This window comes from Zalophus californianus, chromosome X, assembly GCF_009762305.2.
Source record: "Zalophus californianus isolate mZalCal1 chromosome X, mZalCal1.pri.v2, whole genome shotgun sequence".
NCBI lineage: Eukaryota > Metazoa > Chordata > Mammalia > Carnivora > Otariidae > Zalophus > Zalophus californianus.
The window spans coordinates 90,192,959-90,220,162 of NC_045612.1; the positions used below are offsets into that span (position 1 = coordinate 90,192,959).

At 37.3% G+C, this 27,204-nt stretch overlaps 1 protein-coding gene across 11 annotated transcripts in view; it reads right to left on the reverse strand.

The window, feature by feature from the left end:
* Positions 1 to 506: 506 nt before the first annotated feature.
* Positions 507 to 27,204, reverse strand: part of KDM6A (lysine demethylase 6A) — a 211,935-nt gene continuing 185,237 nt past the window's right edge. For 10 of the 11 annotated variants that reach the window (XM_027607525.2, XM_027607533.2, XM_027607529.2 and 7 more), the window contains 5 exons: positions 25,284 to 25,471; positions 24,336 to 24,477; positions 7,871 to 7,997; positions 5,309 to 5,479; positions 507 to 4,156 (listed from right to left, as the gene is read on the reverse strand). In XM_027607525.2, the coding sequence (XP_027463326.1) occupies positions 4,127 to 4,156; positions 5,309 to 5,479; positions 7,871 to 7,997; positions 24,336 to 24,477; positions 25,284 to 25,471 (658 nt within the window). In that variant the 3' untranslated portion in view covers positions 507 to 4,126. Of the gene's footprint in view, positions 4,157 to 4,835; positions 4,880 to 5,308; positions 5,480 to 7,870; positions 7,998 to 24,335; positions 24,478 to 25,283; positions 25,472 to 27,204 lie in introns of all 11 variants that reach the window. The other variant, XM_027607526.2, reaches the window with a different exon arrangement.

Consider the following 27,204-nt stretch of genomic DNA (forward strand, 5'->3'; position numbering starts at 1 on the left):
CTACTTTTCTGCAGTGGGAAGTAGACTAGCGCTTCCCTGGAGTCGGATCTCCCATCACCACAGTTGAAATCTTGGCTCGAACACTTAATGACCACAAACTTGGGGGAAGTTATATGATCTCTTTGCCTCAGTTTACTTATTTGTAAGATGGGGACACAACAGTACCCAACTCAGAGGGTCACTGTGAGGACTAAAAAGAATGTGTATTAGGTACTTAGCACTGTGCTTTGCACAGGTTGTCAGTAAATGGTATCTGTAGGCCACACTAAAAAAATACCATCATTTCCCTGCTCAACTAAAAAAGTACATCTTCCTTTCAAAACCAAAATACCACATGGACTGCTTCACAATATATATACAAAACTATTACTGTGCAAAGCACTCCAGGACAGTGATACAAAACATTTAAAATTGGTGATGTTTGCTACTCATCAAAGACCAACATAATTTCATACCTAGGGATCCTGGAAAGACCGGACAACCCCCCCACCCCCCACCCCTCAAATTCAATACCTTTTCCCATCCATGGCAGTTTGGTTGTTGCTCCACTGAAGGTGCTCTGGTAAATGTCACCATCTTGTGCCAACCCAAAGAAATCCCTGTAATCCTCATCTCTGCAGCATGGTGTGGCTGTTCTTCAAAAGCTCTGGTTTGTCCAACATCACCCTGGCTGGTTTAGCTTTCTTCTCCTTTACAATTTCCACTTCTCTCATATGTGACATTCCTTAGTGGGTATTTGGTCTACCTCTCCTCACCACAGTTCCTGGATCGTATCATCTCTTCTGGTTCTAAGCACCACCTCAGTGAACATCAGATACATGGTTCCAGACCAGGCCTCTCAATTTCAACTACTTAGATGCCCCACAAGCAGTTCATTAGTTTCTGCCTCCAGAACCACACTTCCGTATTTCCTACTCTGGTTAGAAGCACCCCATTCACTTGAAGACATCTAATGGATCCTGTGGAACTTATCTGATGGAATGTGTTAAAGTAGGCAGGAAGACTACTGCAAATTTAGTGCTGTTCTTTCGTTTAAATCCCATGGACAATTCCATATTAACTACAGGGTAAAGTGTAAACACCGCTCATGGCAGAGGCAGCTTTCCCACATCTCGGAGCTTTCATACCCTTTCGTTTAGCATTCCTCCAACCCCTTGGCCAAAGTTCCCAAATCCTCTTGGCTCGGGAAGGTGCAATGTAAACCTCACTGAAATGCAGGCCGCCCCAATATTACCCTTCTTAACTCTTCTAGGTTTCGCCTATGTATTACATCAATCTCCCATATTAGATGTGTGTGGAGAGGAGAGAGGACAGGGATCACATCTTAGATTTAAGGAGATGCTAAATAAATATACTAAATGAAAATACACGTGAGAATAATTTAAAGATTTAATGACTAGGTTCGGAGAAGACACTTCGTTTCAGTTAAATTCATAGTATTATGTGATCTTAAATTTCCGTTGAAATTGTGAAGGCTGTGTCAGTTTACTACTTTTAGAAACTGACTTAGGTTTTATTTCAAAATGAAAAAGCCACTTTTTTTTACTGATTTAACATAGGTTAAAAAGCAAGTTGAATTGCTCTACTGATGGTATATGATTTCCTATTCAACTGGTGACAAAGAGAGAATATGATTCAGTTCCCCCTATCTGGAGCAACATCTGTTTTATACATTTTGTAATTAGCTTTTCTTTAAACAATGTGTGTTATTAAGGCATCCAGATAAAGTGTGGTTTAGTGGGATTTACCTATACATAGAGCAGTAAAAAGAAAAAAAAATTCTATTTCTTCTGAAACCTGAAAAATGTAAATTATAAGGGATATCAAATTGATGAAAAGAAAGTAGTTTGCACAACTTTATCTAGTTATACTTCGGAGTAATGTTGATGTGTTTAATTTCTATCTCCTATTCTCTACCCATTCAAAGATTAAGCTGAGCAAGTATTATTCTTGACATAAAACTTCCAAGTATGTATTGGTGAAACAGCACTAAATTACTCTTAAATGTCAGACAATCTATATTAATCTTAGCAATAAACAATCTGATAAAACCATAGAAAATAAGACACTTTGTCAGTAAGATAAACTAGAACTGGTTAAGCTACATTTAGGCATAGCTTTAGCATTCTTATAATCTTTGCTTCTGGATAGTTGGCTTGCAATTTTTATTTGCAAAAATGTCTGTCTTTAGTTATTTCAAAAATACTAGTGGTTACACATCCTAAGCAGCACTTAGACAAGCACTCTTGCTTCCTAACTAAAATAGATTTGTAAGTATTTCCTTCTGAAGTTATGAGAGATGATTGCTGCTATTGATGATATTCAATATTTACCAAATTAACTAATTAAATAAAATATCTCCATGCTTTCAAGCCTTCAAACTGTTTCTAGGAGGACAACATACTCCAAAACTATCTGAACAAGAATACTTGATTAATGCAATCAGCACGGCATTTCCCCAGATGGGATTATAAATTCTCTTTAGTCATAAATATAACTCCATTTCTAGCATTCTCTATGCTTCTTCACTAAAGCTTCCTGGAAAATCTTATAAAGAACAGTATGATAAAGAGAGAGTATGTGCCAAGTGCAAGGTACCATTGTTATAAAACGAAATGCTACTGTTAATTAGAAGTGACTTGTTAATGCTAATATAGCTTGCTATATTTTTACCAGTGACACGGATTTGTAGACTCTCCCCCCCACCCCAATCACATCATGCAAGCAGGAAAGCATGAAATTTCAAAATTGCCTAACATTAAAAAATAAAGTCTCTTAATTTATTTGCATTCTAAAATAGAGCCCTTCATCTGAATTTTTCCATATAAAATTCTACTTAGTGATGTACAAGATTTATCAAGCCCATGTAACATTCCCTTTAAAATCTTAAGTTCAATCACTATTTGTTTTCTACTATTATACTATGTTTGGCAGCAATTGTTTATTGGTCTGTCATTGCAGTTAATTGCAACTTAACAATAAACCAGTCTGACATTTTAGGTCTTGAAGATACATACCATATATATTTCTTTAAAAATAATCATACTTTTGTAAGCAATACTTTACAGTAGACACCTCAAAAATCTACCATAGATGTGAAACTTAAAACGAGAAAAATTTAAGTTCTAAATCTTTATACATATATAGCCAGATTTCTATATATATTATATATACATACATAAGTATATATAAAATATATATAATCAGATTTGAAAAATGAACAAAAACTGGGCACTGTACATAAAGTCTTTTTAAAACTCAAACAATAGAAAACTCTTTAAACATTAAACAATTTTAATAAAAGTTTCTGTACAATGCTAAGCAGTTTTATTTACACATAGAAAATGTAATAGGAGTAGTGTTTGAAATTACAGAACTCCTTAAAATTTCAATGGCAGGTAAATCTGGAAAAAATAACAGCATTCCATTCACAAATATTTTCAAGCAATAAATATGTATTTATAAATAGTGTAAATTTACATCAAGATTAGAAACAAAAATCACAAATCTGAAGTTTATTCCTTAGTCTATGTGCAATCCATTATCTTTGTGACTTGGCTGTTAATTTTTTAAACATTTTATTTAGGAACCAAAAGTATAATAACCGTCATGGTTTCAAAACAAGACAGAAAAACATAAAAGCAGTAAAAAAGTTCCTTACCTAACTTTTCACATTAAAAAAAAGTTGACCAAAGAAAGACTTAAAATTGCTAACTACCTTACAAAGAAATGACCAGCTAGGCTAGTATTTTTTTTTTTTTTCAAGGAAAATTCTGAAGGGGGAAAAGATAGATGAAAACCAATTCATCAGCCCAGAAATAGAGAAATATAAAAGAGGTTGTTTTCAAGTCAGTAGTCTGTATGATGTTGCCAGTTTTGTCAGATATATACAAAACATGGAATTTATTATTTTGTTTCTGAAGTACAGCTGATCAGCTCTGTGAGAGTCCTGGAGTAGGAGCAGTGCTCTCCCCTGTCCAGTTGGTTGACACTCCACACTTGGAAGGTTGCATAGACACAGTTTTCAGCCAGCAGCCTTAAGAGACAGCTACAAAAACCGGTGGTGCAGAATTGAGTTACTTCCTGAATAGCAGAAAAGGTCGCATTTACTGTCCATGGAACAATATCAAGATGAGGAGGATGGTAATGGAGGAGCCTGAAAATAAAAGGTGTGTTACTTTGGTATACCAACGGTTAATAGCAGTCCCTAGCTCAAGTCTACAAACATAGTCTGCTTATGAATGTAGGGGAAGGAACAATTCTCAAAAGAAAGTTTCAAAGTCTGCTACACAATGTCAACGTAGAACCTTCCTTACTACTGTCTCCTGCATGGCCAATTTTCCTAAGGGTCTGAGACCATTATTCTACTCAGTGTGCCTACATTTTTCTGTACTTCACCAATTAGTCAAAAGCCCTTAGGATGTTATTAGGTTGACCATTTTTTAGATTGCTTAAAAAAAAAAAAAAAAACGGCTTGCAGAAAATGATTTCACAAATCAATTATAATTTCATTAGTGACTGGCTTCAGAAGCTATCTCAACAAGATAATATATTTTCTTTAACATATTCCGGATAATTTTCTTCTTCTTTAAGCAACCTTAAAGACCATTTAAGTGAAACTGGGAGCTAAATTTCAATAATTCGGGTTTTGGTCACATATGCAGAGAAAAGTACTGGAGGAAATCAACAATTCATAAATCATATCTGTGTGTCTATTCATGAAACTACTGATATGCTAGAGTAAAATGCTTCCCCCTAAGCCTCTGCTGTTTAAAATGAAAAACTGTGTAATAATTTATAAGTATACTTGAATTTCATAAGGTTATATAACGTACCAGGAAGTTAAGCTCCATCAGATATTCCCATGAGGTTAATACTTCTGGCAAGGACAAAATTTTAAATACATATAATTAGCTCTAAAAGCAGAAGTCTATTTAAAGACCACACTTACTGATTCATCTTGTGGACGCTAATAACCTACGTACACATTTTATCAACTGAAATCAAATGGCACAGAGGATATGATAGTGTTCTAAAAGCACAGGAAGATTTTAAAATGTAATTACGGTGACATTATTTAGGCTTGGACTCACCCAGGAAGAAAAGTGAAAATGAAACACACCAATTTTATAGGAATAAATACTTGGAAGTGAAGGAGGGGGAAATGATACGAATATTTCCTCATGCGATATCTAACAAGCAAAGGAAAATTTAAATATTTCATTACCTCCTACTCATCAGGTGGCAAAACAAACACTGCTGCTTCCCTATCCAGCTAAGTATGTACTCACATGTTGATTTCACTTACTAATGTAAATTGGTCATAGACTTGCATCAGATCCTCCATTTTATACTGTTCTAGCACCACAAAATTTTCCAGGTTTCCGCTTGTTTTTCGTGCACAATCTTGGCAATGCACTATGTAGGTCTTTCGAGAATTGCTCTCATTTGTGACAAAAAGCAGATCAAAAACCTCCACCTATTTTATGCAAGAGAAAAGGAGTTCAATAGAGAGAGTATTTATTTATTGTACTGTTTTTAGTATAATCATAGAATTCTACTTTACATGGAATTGTGGACAGTGATCTCTGGTTAAGAGTAGCTACTAAGACAAACATGGCCATGTCTGAGAATGTTCAACAGAGCAGGTTTATTTTGCACCAAACCCAAAGACGTGGGTGGTAAGGCATCCTTAGGGGAGGGACTTAAAGGAATGACACACCCTTTACAACCACTGGCAAAAGCCTAATTTAAAAGTTGATCAAGGTCAGCCTATTTTTGTTTTCAATCCAAAACAATTAGAAGACAGTACTCATCAGAGAGCACTGTGTATGGATGCTTGTCTTCTCCCAGAGACTGAGCTCCTCAACAATGAAGACTGTGTTTTACTCACTTTTGCACCTCCAGCGCATAGCACAGTGCTAATAAGACAAACCTCAAAACACAGTTGTTGAATAAATATAATCTGATTATTTTACAGATGAGGAAACTGACAGATAAGTGACAGTGAGTGTTTAGCTATAAGCCTCATGTTAAGGAATAGAAGTATAGACAAAAGGTATATTTATGACTATAGCATGATTTTAGAAATAATACCTCTACCTTTTACAGAAAGATTGATGAGCTGCTAGGGTTCAGGTGGGATAAGAAACAACACTGAGGGATAGAAGTCATTCTGAAATTCTGAAAAGCTGATACATTCATTTCTCTTTTTTTTTGAGGTATAACAAACCTAAACAGAATCTATCTGATCTCCCAAAGATTTAACTTTGGCCAGGTTGCACAACATTAAAACAGCCGATGGACTGGGGTGCCTGGGTGGCTCAGTCATTAAAACGGCTGCCTTCAGCTCAGGTCATGATCCCAGGGTTCTGGGATCGAGCCCTGCATTGGGCTCTCTGGCCAGTGGGAAGCCTGCTTCTCCCTTTCCCACTCCCCCTGCTTGTGTTCCCTCTGTCACTCGCGCTGTCAAATAAATAAATAAATAAACAAATAATAAATAAATAAAAGCCGATGGATTCAATCATTTCAAATAAAAGTCAACGTCAGAATACAGAATTTCAAGGTTTGGAATGGATCATTAATATCCCTGGCTTTGGCATATCCTTGAATTTATTCAATGACAGAAAACTCTCATGACCTCCTGTCTTCTTTGAACAGCGTTTTAACTAAAATCCCAGCATTCACCATTTTACCATTACTATCAATGGGCAACAACATGAACCTGGTGATCTGAGCTGGAAAATTTATGAGCATTCTTCGACCTGTCCCTCACTTCTGCCATGTAATGTGCTCTCCTGTGGATTTTACCTTCTAAATATTTTGAATTCCTCTCCTTCTTTACTATTCCCACTGCAATCTCATGTAGGTCTTAAGATAACAACTCTTTCTTAAAACAACCACTGCAACAGCTCCTATCTCCATTCTTTCCAACCACATTTCTCCTTCAAACACATATCCAAAGTGGCTGCCTGCTCAACATTTTTTGATGGCTTCAATGACCTCAGAATAAATATCAGTTTCCTTAAAATCATTCCAGATGCTCTGCAAAGCTTCCTACCCCCTAGACTTGTAAGTAGAATTTGCATATTCTGTGTTCCAGCACACTGGACTACTTACCCTTTTCTGAAAAGTCATTTCATTTCCCATGTTGTGCCTACAGCTCATAATAACATTCACTCCACTTCCAATTCTCATCATTTTTTTAGTCACTTCAAGGATGGACTCAAATGTTAATATTTTTGTGAATTCTTATGCAAACACTAGAAGGGAAAATTAGGTCATTTCCCCCCTCAGTGTTATCCTAACAGTAAGATCCAACTTGGCATTCACCACAGTCTCATGTACATTACAATTAGTTGTTTATAATCTGTCTTCTCCGAGTAGAATATAAGCTCTTTCAGAACAGGTACTACATTAATATTTGTTTCTGCTTCTCTTGAATGCCTTCGCCACAGAAGATTGACCAATGTATTATGAACTGCGCCACAGAGGGGTGAGCACTGATCTGCTGCACTGTCATCTGTTTACATCTGGATTATTCCCAGTTTAAAATCTCAAGACTAAACTTCTTGATGATAATCATTTGTTAAACATCTACCAGACAAATGACTCTGTCATAATTACTTGTAGAGTTAATTCATTGTTAGAGAAATAGAATGTCATTAAATTTTAATGTAACAGCTAAGTAACAAGAAAATAACAAGACTGAATACAATGTCAATTTCAGTAAGATGCAGGGCATGAGAGTATAAATATTCTTTATAAATTTTATATATTTATAAATTTTAAATAAAGTAACCAAAGAGAAACCAAAAGTAGAGAGGTAAGAGGCTTTATAAAACAACCGTGGATAACAATAGTTACTTACCTCACAAATGCTACAGTAATGTGCCGGTTCTTCTTTTGTCCGCCCATGCCATATAATCTCTTTTCCTGCAGCAATGAGAGCTTCCCTCAACGTCTGACATTGCTTCAGAGTTCTCAGAAGACAATACCTATTATGGGGGGAAAAATTATTTGTGACCAGCAACAGAATACTGTATATCATTATCATAAAAGATATACTCCCAGAGACTTGGTTCTAGTATCTGTGACTTTATAATTTTTTTTTTGTCAATTTCTCAGATATTCTCTTTCTTAAAAAATAAGGCCAATGCTCAGCAAGTCTGATGATGACAATATTAGATCATTTACAGTTGAAAATTAATTGATATCTGAATATCAAAATATAGTGATCTTAATACAAAAAACCCGACTCCTTGCTTAAATAGAAGTTGCTAACTTTGGCTCTTATTTGGGCAAGTCAATTAACCTCTTTGGGAGTCAATGTCCTCATCCTTGACATAACGGGTCTAAATTCCAGATCTCAACTGCTATAATTCTATTAAGACAGGAAGGCACATTATTTCTGTCAGCACTACCTAGACACTTATAAACAGGATCATCTGTACAGCTAATTTTGAAACTTTTGAGTCTGTACACAGAAAACTATAGATTTAGTTACTACATGACACAAAATTGGTTTCATTACAGAGCTAAAGAAGAAAAAAAGACATTACTTGATTTTAACTTGAGGATAATACAGAATCTTTCATTTATATTAACACAAGTGAACTCTTCTTATACCTTTTCTAAATTCATACTTATGATGCTAACAGTATATTGAATTCTCACAATTTGTGCTGATTTTCCTACAGTTTGCTGTCATTATTTGGACTCGTCTGCTAGTCTCTTACTCTCCTGTGAATTAGTGGCTCAGGTTCTCCATTTCAAAGAGAAGTTGGACTAGATGGTCTCTAAGGCACTTTGCAGCTCTAAAATTTTTGCAGACAATGAAAATACCCTAAAGAAAAGTAAATGGGTTTAGCAACTGACTGCTATTTTAGAGCAAAGTTTTTGTCTGTTTTATTCATTGCCTAGGACAGTGCCTGGCATATAGTATAGGTGCTCGATAAACATTCAATTACTTAAGAAGTAAAATTGAGAGCATAACAGCATATTTAATTTCTCTGAATTTGTATTTCCTTGCTATTTCCTAAGTTACAAGGTTAAAGTATTGTATCAGAACCCATGTACATTAAGCCAAGGAAAAAAAGATGACTTAAAATATATGTAAACCTGTTACTTTATGTAACAAACCTTAAACAACAGCAACTTTACAGTTGTAAGGCAGATCCTTTCAGTATCATAGTCAAAGAATTTCACTCTTAACTTGGCTTCAGCAATTCTTGTATTTAACTTATTTAAAAACAAAATAATGCTTTAGATTGTGGTTTGCAAGTCAAACATAGGACAGCTGTGTGGGGGGAGGAGTGGGGAGAGATGTGTCAGGGGAGGTAGCAAGTAAAAAGTTAGATCATGGCAAAAAGAGAGAAGATAGAATTCTAGACTATGCCGCCAGCTCTTGAACAGTACCTGCTCCTCCCTTTTCCCCTTCCCACGTCAAGTACAATTCACCTCTGAAGCCACTGATCTTACTAAACAAGTTTTCCAAGCAGGGCTTCAAAATAAGGTCTCTTTCACAGGAAAATAATGCCTAAAACTTTGCAGATACCTTTGGAAAATTTGCAGACTCCACTATGCTCTTGTGTGAGAAACAAAGAAAAAATAATAAAATAATACAGTAAAGTACATAAATAATTAAAAATAAGAAAACAGGAGGCATAGTATGAGATGCTTCAGACACGTTACGCCATGTAGGCCTCTTAACGGCCCTGTGAGAGGCACTCTTATTTCCATCTTACCAATGAGCCAACTAGGGCTCAGGGAAGCTCAATTTGTCTGATGTCATAAAGCTAATTTTTAAGTGGCTGGGCTAGGGGTTTGTGAAAACAAAATGTTAAGCCTCCCCTCACTACCTCACACTGTACTCTCTTCTTTCTGGTATCTTTTCCTATCTCTTTTTACCTGCCTGCTCCCCCTCGTCTCTTTTGAAGATGAGATTCTTGAAGCTCCATTAGCAGAGTTTGGTTTTGTGTTTCGAACATAGAGCCTTGGTTCTGGGGAGCAGTACCCCACTCTACTCAGCGAATGAACTTTTACCTCCAATGCTATGGACTACTTTGGCAGTTAGATTGTAGTTTACAACTTATGGCTCGTTAGGTAGTTTTAACCAGAAAAAGGCAATTAGTATATATTTTTTTCCTACAAACAATAAAGGGTTAGAGTTAGGGTTATATTAAGAGTAAACACTAAGCCATGAATATGCTGCTTCTGGAATCACAGCTCCAGAACTTTTATTTTGTGAGATACTGGAATCTTAGAAAATCATCAATTCAACTAATATGACCTGACAACAAATAACCAAATTATGGTTTCCCCCTTGCCCTTTGTTTTTTTCCTTAACAGTAAAAGTTTCTGTTTCTTCCCATTTTCAAAAGGTAGCGCAGTTGGAACAGAAGGAGAACTGAGAGAGACAGAGGCTCTTTTGGAGTCCACAGCAATAAGCAGGTCCTAGAGAGAGGATGTGATTCAACTGAAGGGTAGAGAACAATAAATAGAAAATAAAAACATTTGAGGAAAGGATGCCTAGGGAAGGCACAGATATACTATTCAAGACTTGACTTTTAACAGTCATCTGGTTCTGCTTTGGTTAATCTGGTTCTGCTTTGGTTTTATGTGACAACAACATGTGAATGTACCGAAGAGCTAAAAACTAAGAGTCAAACAAAATCACTGTTGCCATTTCCTCTTCATTTTAGTTTTGCTGAATTTTAATAAGTTTATCTTATAGCAATTAAAAATGTAACTTGTTAGAAAAAAATAAATCACTAGCAAGAAGTATAAAAATGTAGAGGATGGGGCGCCTGGGTGGCTCAGTCATTAAACGTCTGCCTTCCACTCAGGTCATGTTCCCAGGGTCCTGGGATGGAGCCCCGCATCGGGCTCCCTGCTCAGCGGGAAGCCTGCTTCTCCCTCTCCCACTCCCCCTGCTGTGTTCCCTCTCTGTGTCTCCCTCTGTCAAATAAAGTCTTTAAAAAAATACATAGAGGATAGAAGATGCTGGTTTTTTTTTTTTAATATTTTATTTATTTATTTGACAGAGAGAGAGAGAGACAGCGAGAGGGGGAACACAGCAGGGGGAGTGGGAGAGGGAAAAGCAGGCTTCCCGCCGAGCAGGGAGCCAGATGCGGGGCTCGATCCCAGGACCCTGAGATCATGACCTGAGCCGAAGGCAGTCGCCCAACCAACTGAGCCACCCAGGTGCCCCAGAAGATGCTGTTTTTAACAAATGCATTTTAGGAGCAGGATCAGAAATGATTTCAGGAGCCAGAAAAGCAGGAAATTCTGTGACTTTTAAGGATCAGTCTGGTTTCAGGACCCTGTGTTTAGCTGTCTGGATGAAAGACTACACAAAAAAGCAGGGAGTATTAAAGACAGTTCTGGCTTGGAAGAAAACCACAAGGAAGAGGCTGATTGAGGGTGTGTTGTATTTGAGGTTACACAGTAGAATCTAATCCACCCAAAAACCCATCTGCAAAGATGGAACCTCAAGAGGGATGGAATTTTAGTGAAATGCTTTACATAGGGGATAGAAATGCAAATATACCTGAAATATCAGAATAAGAAAACTGAAGACAATAAATAGAAGGACAAATGATTATGAACAATATAATCATAAATCAATACATTGGGCAAAAGATAAAGTATGCCATGAATGCAAAAGGAAGGAGCAGCTCATCTTCCATTGAGGGGAGATGGGAAATCACAGAAGTTTTCATAAAGAAGTTGTCAATTTAGAATGTGAGCAAGGAGGAGAGGTGGGAGGAAGGCACCTTCCAGGCAGTGGGAATGCCATGAACAAAGCTAGTATGGGGATTATTCAGGGAACAAACAACTGCTGCTACAAGATTTTAATCTTGGGATGGGGTTTCTGGGGCAGGAGAATAAAGGAATAAAGCCACAGTGACAGTACGTTATATTGAAGTGAAGACAACACTGGGGACTACTCAGACATTCCAAGGGCAACTTAGGACTAAGTTTCCAAAGTCAGTTCCCAAATACCAGTGTGGAGACAGATGAAACATGGGTTAACTTGATACAACAAGTCTTTATGGTAACAACCTTAGCCACTAAGAAGTAAATGGGGTACAAATTAAAAGTACACCAAGAGGTGCCCTGCCTTGACCAGTCTCTTACTGAAAGAGCCATGCAGGAAAAGTGAGCCAACATGTGAGCCCTTGAAACAAACTTGCCACCTGTCACTCCAGGGTTTCATTTCCCTATGACAACAGTGAGTGTCTGAATGTCAGTGAGACATCCAGTAGTTTCATTTAAACCAACCACATGGCTGAAAATCAAGGTCTCAGTCAATGATAAAATGAGTGTCTTAAGAATTTTAAATTCCTGGATGGAAAAATCAAACATGAAAGCAAATGTTAACCACGAGGATGTAGTTTTAGAATTTTTATATTTTGTTTATACGGTATTCTCACAAAGTACTGTATATTTAACCCAATGGTGTTTCAGAAGACCGAGCCTCAGGATAAGAGCATTAGGATCCATACCAACTATGGACTGGTCTTCATGGCTATACCCTCTCAATCAATTATTAGGCCAACTGGGTATTACCAAAGAGCTGGAGTCCATTTGTCCATTAAAAAAATGGGAATCAAAGGGAAAGGGGAGTTAATAGTGAACAATTTGCTTTAATGTATATTCAAAACCTCTGTGCTTGTGATAAAGTTTATATTATGTAGATAAGGTAATAATCTATAGTATGTACCAAAAAAAGGGAAAACAAAAATATTGTTAGTTTTAAGAGATCTAATCTAGTCTAGGATGTCAGGGACTTGCCTGATCAGAGGATTTATCTAGGCCACTGTGAAAGAGATTCCCAGGGTTCCTCCCATAGAGCTTTGAATTTACTTGTTAGGAACAGACACTAGATACCTATTTTAGTAAGAGTCTCTGCTGATTTTTATGATTAGGGAAGTAAGAACCAGTGCAAACCTCTTACTTCATAAGTGATGAAATTGGGAACAATGTCTAAAATTTGTAGCATTATTCTTCAACAGACATTAGTACTATACCAACTTCATGATCACATTTTTATGATAAAAGCCTTTAAGAGACTATAGAAAGAAAGCTTCAGGGGGGAGATAAGAGCAGATTCTAGAGCTAGATTGCCTGGGTTCAAATCCCAGCTCCACACGTACTTCATATTCTCTGTGCCTCAGTTTCCTCACTGCAAAAAAAAAGAGGACAACTAACTAACACTGCTATTATGAAAATTACATGTGTTACATAAAATGCTTAGATTAGTGCCTGGCAATTAGTGATCAGTATTTAAATTCAACATGTCAAATTCTTAAATAATTACATAATTACTAAACTGAAGTTTTTTAAATTTGAAAAAAATTGTGCAATGAGTGCCAACTAAAAGTGCAATAATTACACCAAAAAGAACGTATTTAAAAGGCGTTTAGTCTAGATCCCATTAGGTCAGGATTTCTCAATCAAAGCACTACTGTTATTTTGGGCGGGAAAATTCTTTGTTGTGAGGGGCTGTCCTGTGCACTGTGGGATGCTTAGCAGTATCCCTAGCTTCTACCCACCAAATATCCACAGTACCTGTCCCATTCAAATCATGACACTGCCCCATGTCCCCTGAGGAAGGGGTCAGGGGGAGGCAAAACTACCACAGTTGAGAACCACTGCCCTAGGTCCATGAATATTCTACTTGAAAAACAGAAGGTGACTGAGGTTTCTATAACTAATATTAGTATTAACAATTATAACTATAGCTACCATTTACTGAGTGCTTACTCTAAGACCCACATAATACTTACAAAAGGTGTTTATTCCCATTTTTTAGAAAAGAAAACAGACTAATAAGTTTGGTAATTTACCCATGGTCCCCCCTACCAACAAATGGGGCAGCTGAGATGTGAAGGCAGACTGGACTCCAAACAACTACACAGTGCTGCCCTGCCTGTAATAGTTCACCGAGACATCAAATAGCACAGAACCTAAGACAGGAAAATTATAAAGGCAAATAATGAACATACAATGATCGCATATACACGAAAGGCATAGAGAAAGTACTTTATAAAGCATTAATATTCTGCATGTAAAATGGTACATTTAAAAACATCTACAAAAAGTGTGTAAGTGGTCAAAAGTATGACAAAATGATATGACAAGAACTTAAGTTTGTGGGGAGTGGTTTTCAATGGACTTGATACCACTGAAATTTTAGAAAATTTATTTTCAAGTAATGGCTTATAAGGTATTAGTATTTTTAGAATGTATAATTACTTAGCAGATTACAGGGAGGTTAAGAGAATGTATTCTGAAAATTAACCTTCTACTCCTCAGCATACTATCTGATATGCTCCTCCTAAATCTGAGACTTCCTAATATTGAACTTTTCCAGAGGAAAATGGGATCTTTGGCATTCTATTTTTGACATCTGAAAATGTACTGAACTACTTACCATCACAGCGATTTAAGTGGAACTAACAAAGTAGTAGCAAGGAACCAGAGTTTCCAACGTATTAGAAACATACTATCATTACATTAACTTGCTAAGAGCCCAACATGATTGCAACAATTTATACCGTATTTGTTGGACTTGGCCTTATCTACTGTTGAGATTAAACCATTCAACTGCATCTAAAGGAATCTATGTATTGTGAAAGCCTGTTATCTACAGGGAAATCTAACCAGTACCAACAGTCTCAAGAGCTCACTTGCTACACTAGCATTTGATTCCTTTTTTTTTCTTTCCTTTTCAAGGGTCCTATTAAAAGGAATACTTCAATGCTAAAACATAATGAATATACAAGTCTTATGAAGGTGAAGTTAAAAAAAGCTTTAGCACTATACAGGGAGAAAATGCAGGCCAAGGCAACATACCTCAAATATTTGAAAATGGGAATCATGAATTTTCAAAGAAAGGTTTCTCTTAGCTCTCAACTAGTTTAAAATTAAAACCAAAGAGTAAAAACTACATACTTTGATGAAGATGGATAATCAGCATCAATAAAATCTCCCCACCCTCAATTTTAGGTTTTAAAGATTTTATTTTATTTATTTATGAGAGAGAGAGAGAGAGAGAGAGAGAGAGAGAGAGAGAGAGAGAGAGAGAGAGAAAGAGAGGCAGAGGGAGAAGGAGGCTCCCTGCTCAGCAGGGAGCCTGATGCGGGACTCGATCCCAGGACCCTGGGATCATGACCTGAGCCTAAGGCAGATGCTTAACCATCTGAGCCACCCAGGTGCCCTCAATTTTAGGTTTTAAAGTGCCTATTTAGTAAAACTTCATTAACTCATGACCAACCAATGAACATACCTATGACATAGTTTATACTGGAGTGGGAGAGGGATTTACTTAAAGTAAGTATGTTCAATAGTTGTCAAAAATGTACAACCCAAATAAAATTGTGAGAAAACAAATCCAGAATGTGGAGCTCTGTAGAAGACAAAGGTCTGCTCTCTTTAAAAAGAAGGAGAAGAAGAAAAAGAAGAAAAAAAACCATGCAAAAGGACTCGTAGATTTCAGAGACTAAAGACACAATGACTACATACTGAATTCAAGGTCAGCATCACAGGGCTGGTTGGGCAGGGAGAGGTAAAAGCTACAAAAATACATTTTTGCAAAGTTGGGGAATTTCAAATACAGTCTGTATATTAGCTAATTACTATTGAATTTCACATTTCTTACATGTGTTAAACAGTACTGTGGTTACACAAGAATAACCTTACTTTTTTTTTTTAAACATAAAGCATTCTTTTTTATTTAACATAAAGCATTCTTTTTTTTTTTTTAAGATTTTATTTATTTATTTGACAGAGAGACACAGCAAGAGAGGGAACATAAGCAGGGGGAGTGGGAGAGGGAGAAGCAGGCTTCTTGCCGAGCAGGGAGCCTGATGCGGGGCTCGATCCCAGGACCCTGGGATCATGACCTGACCCAAAGGCAGACGCTTAATGACTAAGCCACCCAGGCACCCCAAGAATATTCTTATTCTTAAGAGATGCAGGTTGAAGCATTTGGGATCGTGTCATAATGTTTGCAAATTATTTTTTCATATGGCTCAGCCAAAAAACTGTGTGCGTATGCACATGTGGAGACTGCTAAGTACATGTGGCAAAAACTTACCTGAGGACTCCAAATGAGGTTATATAGGCATTCACGGTACTATTCTTTCACTTTTGGTAGATATTTAAAATTACAAAATAAAACGTTGGAGGAAAAAGTATAAAGAAGTTTTGGAGGAGGGGCATGCAGTAATGCATTACATGCAAATTTGATGTATTTTAAAGGAGAATAAGGTATTAACATGGAAAAAATGTCACAGTTCAATGAGTTATTAAAGGAAAAGATCAGTAGCCTTACATTTTGATAGAGTCTTTCTTACTTCATTTCTTTGTATAGGCACTGTTCTATTTTAAAAATAGCTAATGGTTGAGAAAACTTAACAGCTAACACCTTAGGAGGGTTACCTGTCAGCCAGGTGAAAGCTACAAATGTGTGTACCAGACTCCTTCTCTCAGCAGTAGAGCCACACAGTCATCTGGCTACTGAACAGAGATCCCCACTAAAACATCACAGGAAGAATTCAAGTTCTGCATGTCTTAAGTCTGCCAAGCTGGTAATCACTCCCCACACCTAATTCAGTTCGTCTCTTCTTCCTTTACCCCCAGCTCCATCAACAAGCACATATGTCCCCCTGCCTACCCAAGGTAAAGCCCCAGCAGTACAGATTCCTCTCTCACCTCCACCACCCAATCACCAAGTGTAGTCTAGTTTACCCTTTAACCTTTGTCCCTCCTCTTGTCTGAACTGCAGCAACTACCTTCTCATTTATTCCTCTAAATCTTCTGCCCTCCATTTACTGCTTCATCTTGCTGCCATGTGACCTAACATGCAAATTTGATCATTATTAGAAAGATTTCAAAAAACAAATTTTTTTTGAGAGAGAGAGAGAGAGAGCATGTGAGCGCAAGGGGGGTGGGGGGAGGGGGGAGGGAGGGAGGGAGCGGGGGAGAGAGAGAGAAAGAAAGAAAGAGAGAGAGAGAGAGAGAGAGAATCCCAAGCAGGCTCCACACCCAGCAGAGAGCCTGATGCGGGGCTCGATCACACAACCCTGAGATCCTGACCTGAGCCAAAATCAAGAGTTGGACGCCTAACCAACTGAGCCACCCAGGCGCCCCTAAAAGATTTAAAATTCTAAAGGCTTCCCACTGGTGGCTGCTCCCAATGTGAAGTTTACCTGAAATTTTTAGCAACATGTTTAAATCTATACTCTTCAACTAATAAGAACAAGTAGGGCTTAAACCTGAAAAGACACTTCAAAGTTTGGTCTAAAGAAGGAGAAACTAAGTTTGCTTATAATATATGGGGTATGTGGAAAAAAATTTATGTTTATTTAGACAGTTAAAGGAAATCAAAAGAGAAAGTTATTCACTGAGCCTTCACTAAAATTCTTCTAAGGAGTTAGGCTGTTAACTTTTCAAGTCAAGGTCACTGCAATGTAAAATGAAAGTAGTAATAAGATAATGAATATTCTTTTGACTCATGCCAATGCAGAAGGTATCTGCAAGAACGTGGAGTATAAAGATTAGTGTATTTTAGTAAAACAACTAGGATGTAGAAATTTAAAGAGATTACTATATGATTTACTCAGATAAAGTACTTTATGGAATTGCAGGACTCTAAAAGACCCAATTTGAACTCGGGAAGTGCAAGGAAAAAAAAACAAGAATAATGTTGACCTGATGAAATAACTACAGGTAATTCATTCTCTAAATGATAACGAGAAATTAGTAGGGGGCAACAGAAGAGAACACCATTCTCCCATTATTAAATCACCCGGTGCCAAGAGAGGTACACAATCTATTACTATACTCCCACAAATTTTTCATAAATTTTGCATAAACTCACTTGGTGTTGAAACGCGACCTGAGGCTTTTTATAGTTTTCGCTTAGCTCATCGGGGTGACTGTATGTTTTACCACAGGAAAATTAATGTGTTTGATTCCAGGATACTGCCACAGAACTTACTAGAAGGACAAAATAGATCATATATGTACTGTATTCTCTTTTCTAAACCCAAAGAATTCTGAATACCAAACCACATTTGGCCTAAGGGTAGGATAAAGGACTATGGAGCTACAGTACTACTATTCTGTGAGGTCTTTCCTTAATGTTCCCCTCTCAGAAGTGCCTTCCTCTGTGCTCCCCCATTTTTTAAACCAGTATCTTCAAGAGCAAAGATCCCATATTTTAATGCATTGACTATTTCCCCATTTATTATAAATGGCCTGAGAAGTGATCAAGTCCCTCTCTCCCCTAGGACAATATCACAGCACCAACTCAATTCACAATAAATATGAAACAAATATGAAAGCATGAAAAGAACTGGGTGGAGATGAATGAGTGAATGTGAAGGCACAATGTACATTTCGCTTGCGCTGTTTCTGATTAACACAACTATGAAGACCCAAAAATTACACGTTGTTGATTCACAGTATTTAGAACTAAAAACAGTAATTCAGGGAGGAGTTAAGGAAGAAGGCTATCTTTGTATATATATCTTCTCCATTCCACTTCTTGCATGGAGCTGATAATTTTTTTTTCTTTTAAAATAGCCTACAATTCGCATGTTCAATGTATCCTGAATTAATACCTTACTAAAAGATAATTCAAACAAGGAGGGAAAAGGGGGGAAGTGTAAAAATTGCAATTCATATTAAAGATGTCTTAAAATACAAAACAGAGTAGCAAAAATAAATGGAAAATTCAAGTACACATGGAAAGGCAGCAGTGGGAGAAATGGCTGACAAGGTAAGTGGGGGTCAGATTTGAAGTACAAATGGGGGGTTTTAAAGAAAGTCTGCACTTATGCCTTTGTATGTTTAGCTTAGTTGGTCACTGGAAACCTCAGCAAGAGAACTGACTGGGGCATATTTAAGGTAGAAAGCCAAACTGCTATGGATGGTGGAGTGGACAGGATATGAAGAAAAAGACTCAGGCCAAGGAAAGAAATGGCAAGAGAGAACCATTACTTAAGAATTGGTATAGCTCACAAGCCAGGACAAACCAATACCACTTCCTTTGTTGGCAGGATACTAGGTTTGAGGACCAAAGCAATGATGCGGGTACAATTTTACAGCAAAGCCGAGCTTGTGGAAAAAGACACCCTCTGTTTCTGAACAATACATTCCCCATGCTGTCTTCTGACCTTTATCTGGTTCACTATTTGCTTTTCTTAAATAGAAGTATTTCTCTAAGCTCTGTCCCCAACTCCTCCCCTTTTCTTTCTCTCAAGGCAATCACAAATGGCTAGACAGAAGACCCCCTAGTCTGTCAGCTCTAACTTTGCTCTCTGGAGTTCTGCATTTCCTACAGCTTCCGCTAAACAGCTCTATCCAAGTATTTTATTGGCTCCTCAAACCTGCCACCGCCCCAAAATGAAGTCCTGTGCCAAAGATACATTCAAGGAGCTTTCATACAAGATGGCTAGGGGCATTTAATCCTGGCTCTAACTACCTGGGTGACGGTGGGATGCTGAGAGGTAGAACTCAGATACAGTCTGGGAAGCACTTTTCTTAGTGCTCAGCTAAGTACCAAACTCAATTTATTATTTTTATTTTTATATAAATTTTGAGAGAGAGAGCATGTGAGCGGTGGGGGGAGGGGTGCAGAGGGAGAGGGAGAGAATCTTAAGCAGATCTGAGTGTAGAGCCCAATATGGGGCTTGATCTCACGACCCTGAGATCCTGACCTGAGCCGAAATCAAGAGTTGGACACTTAACCAACTAAGCCACCCAGGCGTGCCCCCCAAAATCAATTTATTAACTAGCATTATTACTAAAACCACATAGAACCCAAACTTGAAAACCCAAACTATCTTTGATTCACTCCGTTCTCTTACCATCCAAAAGCTTATGCTGTTTGTTTAACTGCTAGAAAGAACTTTATGAAACCCAAATTAGATCGTATTAGTTAAAAACCCATCAAAAGATCTCTAAAAGAATACACTTATGTTTGGCACACAATGCATACCCCTCTGCCACTAAGAACTTTTACAACTGTATCTTATTCTACTACTCATCATACACATTGTCCTCAAGCTAGAATGCACCACCGCATACATAGCAGAGTTGTATCACATATGCGTTTAAGATCATGCAAATACCCAGGAGGGAGGAGCAAAACAGGTAGGTGCTGGGGACAGATGGAGAGCTGGGGGAAGAAAAGATGACCTGGAGTGAGTATGCACCTGCTGGTCCTCTAGGCAGCAGGAGTTCCTCTGAGCCTCTTACCGAGTCAGCAGCCTTACCATGCTGAGTATGATTGTAATAGTACAAGAGGGCCTCTCCACAGAAGCCCAATGACTTCACCTAGTGCTCAAGTGAAGAAAAGGGATTTATTCCCTCGCTGGAGGCAAATGTGACTGTGCTGGACTGAAGGAGACATGGTATGCATTACTTTGTAGATGAATTGAAGCGTCTTCCTGGTGGCACAAGAGTTTGGTCTTAAACTGGCTTTAGGTGTTATTCCTCTGTCCTCTCTCCTCTCCCTGCCTCCACATCTTTACCCTTCACACAAATTACCTGCTTCCCAGAACACACAGACTTTTCTGATTCCATGGAGCTGGAAAGAATCCAGTGGGGATCTGTTGTATTTCTTTCAATCTATCCATTTATATGCACTTTTACTTCAAGATAAGACCTATACCAGATACAGATAGATGACAGACACATATATACCCTCTCAGTGCCTAGCCTAGAGCCTTGTATACAGTCAGCAAACATTCATTAAATTATAGAAAGTACAAATGGAAGAAAAGGAACAATGTTGGCTGGTGAAAAGTACATTTTTAGTAATAGCTGAATGACTATGCTTTAAGAGGTAAGTTTATAAAGCAAGGCTTAGAGGTCTGAATTTATAGTGAACACTTTCAATCAGTGTGATGACAAAAGAAGCTTGCTAATCACATCTCATGACAACTCAAGCTGGGAGCAGAATTCTTAATATAATGAGGAACACAATAAATAAAGATTTAAATGACTGAATATTTTGTAGCACAGAGTAAAAATGGGAGTAAAATGAGTATGTAAGTGCATTTAGGTTAAAAAAATAAGGTAGGGATGAGGAACAACAGTACCACAGGTAATTTGAAGTTGAAAAACATCCAAATGGTTTGTATCCAATTTCAACACAACACAACTTTATAACAAAGATGAATACGAAGGTCAATGCTCAACATTTCAAATGTTAAGAGGGATGATGATAAACTGGAAGGAGTCTAGAAGGATGACAAGGATGATGGCGACGGAGGGATGGAAAAGATGACAGCGCTGAGAGATGTTTAAATTAATGAAGACCAGGTAGGAAGAAGAACAGAATAGGACAATGATCTTCCCTTGATTCCTTTTTCCTTCTTGCCACTTCCTCCCCCCACTCTGCAACATATGTGCAAATTCTGTGAGCTTTAGCTCCACCACAGACCCTAGTTTGATCCCTCTCTCTACCCCCATGGGTAAATGTCTGTCTAGGATGGTCTGTCCTGTTGCAATTGCCTTCTAACTGTCCACCCACTCCCCCTTTCCATCACTGCCTCTTGGAATCCATTCTCTACAAAGCAACCAGATTCATTTTCTTAAAAGTTTAAATCAGAACCCATCGATCTCCTGCTTATACTCCTCTAATGCTAACCTATAACACCCAGAACAAACATATAAACTGCTTACCATGTCCTAAAAGTCCATGTCCAATCTGGTTCCTGCTCACTTCATTGAGCTTACTGCAATCCCCCTTTCTCTCATTCTGCTATATACTGGCCTTTCTGTTCTACAAACATGCCAAAGCTGTTCCCAATTCAGCCATTCAGGCCTGAAATGTTCTACCCCTAGGTCTTTGGTTGACTCCATCTCAGTATTTGGGTCTAAGCACAAAACTCAACTTCTCAGACACCTTCCTCGACTGCTGTAGAAAAAAGCAGCACTCCCACCCCCACCCCCCAAACATTACACATTTCGTCTTATTCATACTACTTGTTAGTAGTTTATTCATCTGTCTGGTGGTCTGCCTTGCTCCACTAGAATTTAAGTCCCCTGAGGGGAGGGGTTTTAATTTAAACACTGCACAGAGTTGGTTCTTAAACACTTGTTGAATGGGATACATTCTACATAAATCCGAAACATATTTAGGGATTTAGGACCAAATGACAGGTAGATTTTAGGCCAATTTGTAAAGAACTTTCAAGAATTATAGTGAGGTAATGAGATTTTAGGCCAATCTGTAAAGAACTTTCAAAAATTATAGTGAGGTAATGAGAATTATAGTGAGGTAACGTTCTCATCTACCTCAATAGATGACCACAAATTATGGAGGCTACAGAATGGATTACTGCACTTAGTGGTAGTTTTGACTAAATGACCTTAAAAATCCTTCCCAATTATAAAATTCTAATCTATCTAAAATGTAATGAGTCACTTTCAATCTATATAGCTATTAGAGAAATGGTTTCTTTTTTTTTAAGTATTGACAATTTAATGCTGTCCTATTGATTTTTATTTATTTATTTATTTATTAAAGATTTTATTTATTTATTTATTAAAGATTTTATTTATTTATTTGACAGAGAGAGACACAGCAAGAGAGGGAACACAAGCAGGGGGAATGGGAGAGGGAGAAGCAGGCTTCCCGCCGAGCAGGGAGCCCGATGCGGGGCTCGATCCCAGGACCCTGGGATCATGACCTGAGCTGAAGGCAGACGCTTAATGCCCGAGCCACCCAGGCGCCCCTTAGAGAAATGGTTTCTATGCTGTACCATCCCTCTACCTTCTTTTGGAGATCTGAATTAGCCTCTAGTTTATGCATATCTCAAATTGACTAAACATCTTCAGTAACTTTAAATCATTTTTTTGCCCCAAAAGTAACCCTGACCTTGCCCTTCAGAGCAAGGTACCACCGTCAGATATAATAAGATAAATGGACAGATAACCCCACACAACCCACTACCAATTACATTTATAGAATACAGTACCCAAGAGCCAACTTTTTTAAAGGATTTGTATATCACGTGATGTAATGAGCACTGGGTATAAGACTGAGGAATCACTGAACTCTACCTCTGAACCTAATAATACGTTACATGTTAATTAACGGAATTTAAAAAAAAAGGATTTGTACATTATTTGCTATGATTTGGGTTTTGTTACCTCTTGTCTCCCCTACTATTTCTGCCCAAGACTAGCTAAAAACTGCAACTGATAAAAGGACTATATCATAAGATAATCCAGAGGTGTGTTACCTTCACCACTATAATTTCTGTTTGAATGAAATTTTGGACTTAGGTTTGAAATCATTTTATTAAGACAGGATTATTTTCAAAAGACAGTATTTTGAAAACGACATATACTGACCAAATTAATATAGCTGCAGGAGAAATACTTAATATAAGCACTACTTTAACAAATATGAAAACTATAAATATTTTATCAGTGAGTATAAAGCAGTGTATTCCAAAATGAGTTTTTGAGGAGATCAATTCTTTAAGAGATACTGGTCAAACAAATACGTTTGGGAAATACATTATATAACCCTCCTCCTTCCCCATTCACAAAACACACCAACACTCATAGTCTATACAGCATTTTACAAAAACTATTAAAAGAATAAAGGACTTGTAAAACTTTATCTAATCCATCATTTTCCATATTTCTTTGACCAGAATCACCCACCTTTTCAGGGTAGGGGCAGCAGTGGCAGAAAATACAGTTTAGGGAAACACTGCTATATAGCACTGTTTGAAAATATTACTTCTAAATATATTTACAAAATAGCTAAGACAGAAACTGACAATAAATGAGAAGCTTAGTAGGATATATATATATTCAAATAACTTGTATTAGGTGTATAAAGCAGCTAAGAAAAGGGACAATTATAAGATGGATGATTTCATTAAAACAATTAAAAAACTGCCATTTTAGTTAAGTCCCTGTATTAAATGCTAATTTATCTGTACCAGCAATTATTTTGTGATGCCATTCTCTCCCCCTGATACCAAGGGCAGTCTTTCAATATTAAAACTCAAGTTCTCCTAGGAATCAGGTGGCTCAGAGGGTAGTGGGGAAGCACAGGCCTGTGAATCTACTGGTTTAGAATCATTTGTGTGCCTTCATTCCTTTTTGTACCATAGTGTACTGACTATCTGGAAGGGAAAAATACTTTTAATGTGTGGATTCCCGTATTACATTTTACTAGACTTCTGGACCATTTTGTTGTGATGTCAACATAATTCTATGGGGGGGGAAGTACTGAATAGTTAACACTCCCCAAAAAGAGAGGGACTACAGCAGTTTTAGAAAGCACTTACTTAATCATTTCAAAAAGCTTTGGATCTGAGACCTTGATATTTCGTGCCATATTCCAGGAAAGATGAACCATGGGTACTATTGACTTCACACTTTGCAATTTGTTCCATTCGTACCGTTCCACTGCCAACTTATACTGGCAGGCTAGGAAAAAAAAAACAGTTATAAAATAGCAACCCAAAGTACCAAAAGATATGAAGTTACCATTATCACCTTCTCAGATGTTATCAATACCAATTCTGAGAATCTCAAACATTACAAAAATAATTATGTTTCTTTGATAATTATGGCAATAATAATAGTAGTGAACACATAAAGAGTGCTTACTGTAACTATGTGCCAGGCATTGTGCTGAGCTATTTTTATACATTATCTCATTTCATCTTTATCATTACCTTATTAATTTTATTATTCCCATTATACAGATGAAGAAATTGAGGCCCAGAGAGGTTATATAACTTGCCCAAAGTTGCAAGAGCCAGGTCCTGGTCCTAATCCAGGTCTTTCTGGCTCCAAAGGCCATATTCTTAATCTGAATTATCTACTGCTTGAAGGCAGGCATAAATCAAACAGATTTTGACATATTAGGGCTATTCATACAACATTACCAGATAAAAGAAAAATCTCGAAGAATGAATAACCACTCTATTTTGCCTTCTCCCATAAAGGGTTTGCTTTATAAAACAAAACCAAGCACTCTAAAAATTATTCAAAGTGTTTCTTCCTTGTATATAAAGACATTAATTTGTTATTTGGTGAGATCTATGGTCTTGGATTTCTACCTGTTAACTTGAATTTAATTTCTTGTACTACAAATTAAAATTTTATTCAAGGAGATACAACTCTTCTTCCAATTTCTAGTGAGTTATATTCTAAGAAAAAAAAATAAACCTATCAGATACAATCTTTTATAAATTAAACTTTTTTTTTTAGCATATTCTTTAAAATACCTGTAAGTGGACCAACATTCCAAGCAATGTTGTTGCACCAGCCAATAGCCTGAACCCAGTGAACAGTGCCTGCATTTATCCAGACCAAATCTCCAGGTCGCTGAATAAACCTATACACTGGAACATTTGCTTCATAAAGATCTTCAAGGTTGGGCCACCAAGAACCCATAAGGAAATTCAAATTATTTCTGAAATAAGAAAAAATAATGCAGATGGATCAAATACTTTAATAAAGCTCCTTAATAAGACTGGAAAACAAGGTCAAAACTTCTTAAAACATGCTCATTCACACTGCATTGAAACTTAACTGTCTGTGCAATAAGAACTACCGTATGTAATGGGAGTAAAATTAATTACAGTTAAGTATTGGATAACTTATCCAAAGATCAGTACTACTACCTTCAACTGATTTTTCAAAGATCCAAGTGAAATCCAAAGCTCCTTTTAAGTAACACTTATACATTAACTTAATTTCATTTCACTAAAGGCTATTTGACTGAACCCTTCTTCATGGAGTACCAAGAAATCTCTAAAAGGTAAATGGAAGGTGGAATTGACATCAAGTCACTTAAGTCCATAAACAGGAATGCTAAGGAAAATATAATGAAGTATTTAGGAACCTTGATTTGAGGCAAAGTGGAAAAAAGAATGGTCTCTACTGCTGTTTTGAATTCTAAGAGGAAAAGGAGACAGGATGTCAGTCTCTAGAGTTTTGATACTAGTTAAAACTATGCAGCTGAAAACAACTTCATAAAAAACGAATAGTCACACACATGCACAAATAACCATCATCACTGCCACCGCCACCACCAATGTACTTTGGAAACAGTCTATGGATCTTAGTAAGCTTTTACTTTAAAATCTGGTTTCTTGAGCCCCTCGGTGGCTCAGTCGTTAAGCCTTCAGGTCAGATCATGATCCCAGGGTCCTGGGATCGAGCCCCGCTTGGGCTCCCTGCTCCGCGGGAAGCCTGCTTCTCCCTCTCCCACTCCCCCTGCTTGTGTTCCCTCTCTCACTATGTCTCTCTCTGTCAAATAAATAAATAAAATCTTAAAAAAAATAAAAAATAAAAAAAATAAATCTGGCTTCTTCTTTTTCTACTTCATCATGATATAAAAGGAAGTATTTTTAAAACTGCATAGCAACTTTTCCTACAAGAGAAGTTTATAAAATTCAATAAGCTACATTTTGGGGAAGGAGAAACTTGCAGAATGGAAGTGTTCCTTTCCTTATTATCTAAGAAGTAGTCTTTACTTCTGTCCTGTGCCAAAGGATACAATAAAGTGTACCTTGAAATTATTCTCGTTGGTTTAAATTTAACTTATTTGCTTAGATCAAGGGCTGGCAAACTATGGCCCATGAGCCAAATCCAGCTCACCTATTTTTGTAAATAGAACTTTTATTAGACCATGGCCATGCCCATTCATTTACATATTATTATACATGATTGCTTATGTACCACAGTGACACAGCTGTGACAGAGACCATATGACCTGCAAAGCCTAAAATATTTATCATCTGGCCCTTTATGGAAAAATCTCACCAACCAGCTGATTTAGATGGAATCTTTGCCTTATTTTTTTTCCTTAAAAAAAATACAAGGCTGCTCTTCAAAGTCTAGAAGACTGCCAATGGTAGCCTAACTGCAAGGGGCTATGGATGGGCTTTACTGTCTGTAATAAGGCTCAGTAGATACAGTCCAGAAAAACCTGCCTATGAAGCAAAATATGGTTACAAACACAAATTCTATCCCTACGTCACCCATGTGTTGCCATCATAACACTGGAGGAACCTTTCTATCCAAAAGCAAGCAAGCAATCAAGTAAGCAAGACCACCAAATAATCAACAACTAAGTTAAAAAAAAAAAATTAAAGTTACCCCAAAAAAGCAATCATCCTTTTTATCATATATTCAAGTGAA